We start from the raw sequence: 8,452 nt of genomic DNA, 5'->3' as shown, positions 1-8,452 counted from the left end.
TTTTAAAAAAAATTTTATTTTTTTTTTTTTTTTTTTTTTTTGCGGTACGCTGGCCTTTCACTGTTGTGGCCTTTCCCATTGCGGAGCACAGGCTCCGGAGGTGCAGGCTCAGCAGCCATGGCTCACCGGCCCAGCCGCTCTGCGGCATGTGGGATCTTCCCGGACAGGGGCACGAACCCGTGTCCCCTAGCATCGGCAGGCGGACTCTCAACCACTGCGCCACCAGGGAAGCCCTGATTATCTTTTAATTATTATTTTGTAATTATAAGAGGAGTTGAAATTTTCATATGCTAAATATTTGTATTTCTTTTTTGAATTAACTGTGCATCTACTTTAATGTAGATTTCTTTAACCTATTCTTAAATTTTACATTAAGCTTTTTCTTAATCTATTAAATTCACTAGGCTTTTCTTAATCTACTTTTTAATTTTTGCAAAAGTTAATCAAGTTATTATTTCCACTGAGACTCATAGAAAAAAGTTTTTCTAAATCTTCTCCCTGTCTTTTGCTAATTCACTGAGGAACCAAGATCTATATCCATGGATGAAATTCACAGATGAGAATTTCATATCTGTGATTGGCAGTCGAAGTGAGAGTCAGGGGTCAGACACACAGCATCATTGGCAGAGATAGGGAATCAAATGAAAAGTCAGGGGATAATGGCCAGTTGTGCTTATAATTCTCTTTTTTCCCTGCTTTTGAAATGCCCACGGTCACGAGATCGAACCCCGTCCCCCCTACTCTGCATCATGTGTAAACAGGACTGGGGTGGTGGCCTTCGGTTGCCATTGTCCCTGGTTGGGGCGCGGCTGCCTTTTTTTTGTCGCGCACTCGTTGCCGGTGACGCTAAGAGGTCCCGATGGAGTTTAGTACAGCTCTTTTATACACAGGTACAAACAAGCTCGCGACCTTCAGGGGTGGGGGGTACTGATTGGCTAACTTTTAAACAAAGACACTACTCACTGATTGGTTAACTTTTAAACAAAGACACTAGTCACCGTCTGATTGGTTGGATGGTTGCAAAAGGGGGTTCAGCAAGCATAGTTACAGAAGCGAGAGCGGCTGGTTAAGTTTCGGTTTCCTGAGGCTTTGTTTTTCAATTAGGAATACTTAAGATGGGGCCATAGTTACAAACAGTACAAACAGGAAGATCGATGCAATCCTAGCAGCGCTACGGCCTAATGGCAGGGCATCAATTCAGTCCTATTTCTACCAAAGTAGAACATAGCCCTTCACTTTCAGGCAGAAACACACTCCAGTGGCTGTCACTCACTCTCATTACTAGGACTGTTTCTGCTGGGGCTGGGAGTGACACAGCAGGGTATAACTGTCTGAATTGCTAAGCATCCTCCAGGCAAAGACAATAATTAAAATATTCTGATCTCAAAATGGTAATTTTTTACAGGTGGATCAGAAAACAGAATAAATTTTAGTACTGTGTCACACCAAGCAAAGCATATTTTTCTTTTGTCATTTATTTATTTCTGCGACTTATATGTCATACAGCCATGCATATGCATGTTAATGTGTGGCAAATTTTCCTACATGCACAGTATACAACTTTAATGTGCATTGTTATATATCAAAGAAAGACAGCCTTCTATAAAAACTACTGTATATGTGTATTATTGACTAATTGTTCCCAAGCACTCACTAGAATACTACACTAATTGTATGTCTCTGAGGTCAAATTAAATGTAATATGTCCTTTTTGCATTTGTAGATATGGGAGGCAGTTAAATGAGACTGAATTAATATTTACAGAATTTCTATTTTAGCCTAACATAGTGCTAGTATATTAACTTCATTTCATTTAATTCTCACAAAAATTTACTAGATAGGGATTATTATTTCTAAAGCATGACTAAAGATACTGAGTTTCCAGAAGTTATGTGATTTCCCAGAAGTTAAACAGCTAATATAATATAGAATTGCGATATCAGAAGGGTTTTCTCTGATTTCCTGAGCCTATGCTTTTTCAGACATAAATTGCTTAAAGTGATGATTGACCTAGGCTAGACCTAGAGGTGTAAGAAAGTCATTGTTTCCCAAATAGTGATATGTTCTCTTTAAAGTGAGAAGGCTCATCTTGTTTATTCAAGAGATCTGTAAACATTAGGGAACTGATTTGATGGCATCCCTCACACCACGCCACCCCCAAATTCACTTGTATTGAAATGTAAAACACCAATGCTGGCTGTTCAGCTGGTTGGCTTAAAGTTATTTCACTTCTCTGACCTTGCACCTGTTCTGTTAATTGGCATCAATGCTAGAAGAGTTGTATTTCTCAACCTAGGACATTTGTATAAAATTCAGAGATCACAAACTCAAATGCCTAGAGTTTTCAGAGCTTTGTGAATGAGATTGGATGTGAAAGAATAGGAAGTGCGGGGCCTGTTGGAGGCTGCACGCTCCTCACAAAGGAGATTGTCTTTTTGAGCCCTTTCAGTTGCAACATGCAGTACCTGGCTCTCAGAACTGAAGGGCTGTGAATTAGAACAGTTGGCATCTGTTCTGATCCACTTAAAAACAAACAACGACAATGTCTTAAACAAACAAAATACTTCGATATGAATTAGTCTAACCCAAGGCTGCAAGTTTACAGCACTTAGTGAAAATTAAATTGTTCATAGATTATTTGAGCACCTTAGCAGTCAGTATAATGCTGAAATATTATCAGAATTCAGTTAAATAATACTTAATGGTCCATTTTCTTAATTATTCCTTCTGTGAACCACACTAGTTTTTTCAAAGAGAATGAAGCAGTGCAGTCACTGATACTTGTTTTCAGAAATGCTCCTTTAAGCATAAAAATGCTTTATAGATCTCCAGCATTTCAAAGTTGATTTTAGAAATTATAAAGGCTTGAAAGTGTATGAGTTGTTTTCGACCAGTGAGGGGGCGGGGAGCGGGGCTGATAAGAGAAACCAGCAAGCAAGGAGGTACTGCTGGGGTTTCCTAAAGCTAACCCTTAGGTGGCAGGGCCATCTGGGGTGTTAATTTGGCCGTTGAGACTGGCCAGGCTTGTGTCTTCTTCTGTGTGTTCCCCTGAAGGTATGATTTGGGTTAAGAGGCTCCCCTTCCAGGACAGAGCACAGAGGAGGACCTCTGGGGCAGATTCTCACATGTGGCTCTTTTCCCTTTCCTGGGACTCGTACTCAACCATGATGTGCCCGGTGGCCTCACTGTGTGCGCTGAGCAGACTCAGACTGTTCTGCGCTTGCTTGGAATGAAAACTCAGGCTCTGCGGACCATTTCTCCATCTTTCATTTTGTTTTTGCTATTTTTCCCTATTCAGCAGTACGGTGTGAATAGATTGGATTATGAGTTAATACAGGCCTATGGGTTGTTGCTAGGACAAAAAGCTAGGCTTTGTTTGGGGAATGACATTTGTTTGCTGGCTTTCTCTTGGAAACATAAGAGCCTTTCCCTTCTAAGCAGATTTTTTTTTTTTTTTTCCCATGATGAAACCATGGTAAATATTTCTGATTCATTGGGTAGAACCTAGTGCTAGCTGCATTAGGTACAGTTTATGTTTCAGGGATTGACTAGGAGGCTGCTGATGGGGAATCTTCCGCTGAGGACATACTCATGTGTTAATGTTCCTGTCTTCTTACAGGAGGCGATCGAGATCGGATGACAGCAAATCATGAGAGCTACCTCCTTATGGCGAGCACCCAGAATGATATGGAAGACTGGGTCAAGTCCATCCGCCGAGTCATATGGGGACCGTTTGGAGGAGGTGAGTGTATTTTAAAATCATGGAAAAACAGAAAGGTAGGCCAAAATTGTTCATCCTTTTCCCCCAGCCCATGTCACTATCAGCACCTACTTTCAAATGGAGAATGTTAAAATAAATAGTAAACTACTAATTTATTTGTAGACACATATCTAAGTAACTCCTAGAAGTTCAATTTAAATTAAGTATCATTAATAACCAAACTTCTTCCACAAATATTTTGAATTATAAAAAGGGATAATATTTTTCTTTTATCTTGGATGTTCCATTTTACTAATAATACATAGTTATGAGCCTCATATCATAAATGTAGATTAGTTAATAACCTGTAGATATAGGGCAAAAAAACATTTTGACTATTAGTTTTGGAAGAGATTTCAGCCCTCAGATGCTCAGTGGTATCAAAGAGGAGTGGCAAAGCATTGGATGAAAATATGCTGGTAATCAGAGTGACAAAAAAAAAAAAAAAGCTTTGCAACTTTGCAATCAGGAAAGTATTTGTGGATTTGATAATAAGTTTCTTTTAAAATTGTTAGCTAATACAGTGTAGAGAATATATCATGTGAAGAATAAGCTACATGGTGCTATAAATAGAGCTAAAAGGAAGAAGGAAGGATAAAAGATGTGATCTTTTCTATCAAGTAATATAGAGTGATATAAACAGAAAACATATTTAAAGAAAAATCCAATAAATGGAACCAAACAGATAAGGACCCCAAAATATTCATCTATAACCAACATGTATTTCCAAGAATGTAAAGCCTAGTTATTTTATGTTGATGTAGTTAAAATAAATGATATAAATCAAATTCATATCTATTAAAGCAATTAGAACTTTCATATTTATTTTATATTCTCTTTTGCATATTGTCAGCCCCCTGAATTCAGAAGTGAATTTTTTTTCCCTTAACATATCCGATGTTTCTTAAGCTGACTGACCTCTTTACATTTTAGAATAACTTCAAAACTTAGTTTAAAAAGTTGAAAAGTTAAGTTAAACTTAAAATAGTAAAGATTCATCGAAGACATGTTGATATTTTACAAGAGTAGTGGTACATGTCTGCAAACTGCCTGTCCTTTAGCAGGATCTCCTCTTGGGGAAGGGGGAGGTTCCTAACCTGGGTGACCATTCATCCCAGTTTGCCTGGTAACAGTGTAGTTTACTACTGTCGTCCCAGGCTAATTATTGACAGTGCTACCTCTCACTCTCACGGTGTTCTAATGAAATGCCCACGGTCACGAGACCCCTCCACAAGACCATCAGAGACAAGAGTCAAAGCCAAACGGCAAGGGTCATTTATTGCAGGTTCGAACCTGGACCTCCGCACACTCGTTGCCGGTGACGCTAAGAGGTCCCGATGGAGTTTAGTACAGCTCTTTTATACACAGGTACAAACAAGCTCGCGACCTTCAGGGGTGGGGGGTACTGACTGGCTAACTTTTAAACAAAGACACTACTCACTGATTGGTTAACTTTTAAACAAAGACACTAGTCACCGTCTGATTGGTTGGATGGTTGCAAAAGGGGGTTCAGCAAGCATAGTTACAGAAGCGAGAGCGGCTGGTTAAGTTTCGGTTTCCTGAGGCTTTGTTTTTCAATTAGGAATACTTAAGATGGGGCCATAGTTACAAACAGTACAAACAGGAAGATCGATGCAATCCTAGCAGCGCTACGGCCTAATGGCAGGGCATCAATTCAGTCCTATTTCTACCAAAGTAGAACATAGCCCTTCACTAGTTTGGGTGACAACTTGTATGGTCGCCCTATTCATATACTAAAATGACTAGTAAGTGACTTCAAAATGTTTGAAGAGGCCGGTGGACTGAGATCCCATCCCAGTGCCTTAGCAGAGGGGTCTTCATCATGACTATTCATGAGAGATACATACTCAGCTGCGAGAGGTCTTCTGCTACCCTCAGGGTCAAGGATTTTTGGGCAAGCCTAAGGATATGTCTTTTCAAATTTCCTGTTTCCCCTCCATTATCAGGTTTCTGAGGCTCCTGAGTTCAGGAAGATTCTTAATATCTGCTGAAAGTGGTACTTTTGTTGGAGGATTATTTCTATCAAGGATTATTTTCTCCCATTCCTCCTCTTCCATCTGTCCTTTTCTCAAGAAAAATGAATGAGATCCAGTTTACTTCACCAAATCAGTGGCCACAGGAGGTCCTATCAGCCCAGGAGTATCACAGGTGATCCTAGTGGGATCTATGTGTTAACCTTCAAATTTATGAACCTGGAAGGAATACTCTAGTAGCTGATTGGTTTGTATACTTTATCCTGCAGAATGTGCTTCAGGGATTTTGCAAATGCCTGATTCAAATTTACTTTTAAAGAGATATACTTTAGCATACAGCACTTACAACAGAAACAATACCCTGAAGAATAAATCTTCTCCTGCCCTCTTTGCTTTAATTGAAGAGTGTTAATGAGATTGTAAGGCAAGCTCTTAAAGTACTCATTCAACTTGCAAGAAATCTTTTGTAATTCATCTGATATCGGAATTTCCTAAAGTTGTTAGAGAATACACAACCAAACCGAATGCTGACCCTGATAGAAAATTGCAAACGTCACCCATAATCTCATGTTTCAAATGTTTGTATTAATATAGCCCCTCTATACTTACTGATTGAATTTTAAAGAAATGTTACAAATTTGAGTTGTAAACAATAAATTTATATGACTGAGGAACATTTTATTTATATATTGGGGTTCTATTTAGTATTTCATTAAAAATAAGTTTTTCACCAATTAAGAATATTTTACTTTAATTTTATTTATTTATTTTTAACATCTTTATTGGAGTATCATTGCTTTACAATGGTGTGTTAATTTCTGCTGTATAACAAAGTGAATCAGCTATACATATACATATATCCCCATATCTCCTCCCTCTTGCGTCTCCCTCCCTCCCACCCTCCCTATCCTACCCCTCTAGGTGGGCACAAAGCACCGAGCTGATCTCCCTGTGCTATGCGGCTGCTTCCCACTAGCTATCGATTTTACATTTGGTAGTGTATATATGTCCATGCCACTCTCTCACTTTGTCCCAGCTTACCCTTCCCCCTCCCCAAGAATATTTTAAAACCACTCAATTAGTTCAGCCTCACATTTTGTGGAATAGGTCATTAAGACCCAGAGAGAATGAATGACTTGCCAAGTGTCATACTGTAAGTAACATAAGTAGGAAGAAAACTCGTGTGTTTTCACTGTGAGCTTCTTCCTGCTTTATTGTACAATAGCTTGATCTATTACTTCTACTATGGTAGTGAAAAACCCACAATTACAAGTCCATGCCTTATTGATAGTATATTCTTCAGTATATGAAAAACAAAAGTGTTTAAAAGTTGACAAGTAGGATGAATATAGTTGAGTTCTTCAAAAATATCTGAATTAATACCATCAAGAAAGTGAAAAGACAGCCCATTGAATGGGAGGAAAGTATGTCCAGATCATATGTCTGATTTTGGACTTCTACCCATAATATGTAAATAACTAACAACTCAAAAATAAAGACAAATCAAAATTTTGACCCAATTAGAATCAATTTAAAAATGGGCAAAGAATCTGAATAAACATTTCTGTAAGGAAAATATACAAATAGCCAATAAGCACATGAAAAGATGCTCAGCGTTATTAGCCATCAGGGAAATACAAATCAAAAGCACAGTGAGATACCATTTCTTTCATACACACTAGGATTGCTAGAATCAAACAGTTCCGTAATAACAAGTATTGGCAAGGATGTGGAGAAATTGAACCCCCCCCCCCATATTGGTAATGGGAATTTAAATGTAGCTGTTTTAGAAAACAGTCTGACAGTTCCTCAGATGATTAAACATAGAGCTACCATATGACCCAACATTTGCACTTTTAGGTATATACCCAAGAGAAATGATAAATGCATGTCCACACAGAAACTTGCACATCAATATTTATAGCAGCATTATTCCTAAATGCCAATAAGTAGAAACACCCAAATGTCCATCAATGGACAAATAGATACACAGAAAGTGGTATAGTCATACAATGGATTGTTCAGCCATAAAAAGAATGAGGTATTGATGCATGCTACAACGTGAATGAACGTTGAAAACATTGTGCTAGATGGAAGAAGCCAGTCAGAAAAGACTATATATATATAAAGTACAGAACAGAGAAATCCATAGAGACAGAAAGTAGATTTGTGATTGCTTAGGACTGAGATGGGAAAATAAGGAGTTTGCAGTGGGTTGGTAGCCAAAACATATGAGATCTTTTTTTAGATGATAAAATGTTCTAAAATTAACTGTGATGACCGTTGCATATATCTGAGTATATTAAAAACTATTGAATTGTACACTTTAAACAGGGGAATTCTATGATATGTGAATTATATCTCAGTAAAGCTGCTAAAAAACTCCTGAATTGTCATAATTGCTTTTCATTAGAGAATACATTTCCCCTTCCTATCTTAGTCATAGAATCCAAGACAGTTAATCCTAAATAAAAACCTATTGGCTTCCAACCTCCTTCCCACTGCTCAGAGATTGTTGTGGTTGTTGATTAAATGGCATCTGTAAAGACATTTGGAAGGTGACTTTTCATCCTGATTTATCAAGCTCTGTATACCACCTCCGGATACATTTTAAATGTGTTTATTGTAGAGAGGACATTTCATTGTCTATATTGCAGTTCTACAACCTGTGTTTCTAAATAGTTAAAGTTTTTCATGA

General features: G+C 38.1%; 1 protein-coding gene across 5 annotated transcripts in view; it reads left to right on the top strand.

Annotated features, from left to right (window-relative positions):
• Window positions 1–8,452, top strand: part of ARHGAP24 (Rho GTPase activating protein 24) — a 488,283-nt gene that overhangs the window by 415,745 nt on the left and 64,086 nt on the right. For all 5 annotated transcript variants that reach the window (XM_024764196.1, XM_024764194.1, XM_024764195.1 and 2 more), the window contains one exon: window positions 3,620–3,742. In XM_024764196.1, coding sequence (XP_024619964.1) covers window positions 3,620–3,742 — 123 coding nt within the window. The remainder of the gene's footprint in view (window positions 1–3,619; window positions 3,743–8,452) is intronic.

This window comes from Neophocaena asiaeorientalis, unplaced genomic scaffold (genome assembly GCF_003031525.2).
Source record: "Neophocaena asiaeorientalis asiaeorientalis breed wild unplaced genomic scaffold, Neophocaena_asiaeorientalis_V1.1 scaffold296, whole genome shotgun sequence".
In the NCBI taxonomy this organism is placed as follows: Eukaryota; Metazoa; Chordata; class Mammalia; order Artiodactyla; family Phocoenidae; genus Neophocaena; species Neophocaena asiaeorientalis.
This window is presented reverse-complemented; position numbering and strand designations above follow the sequence as displayed.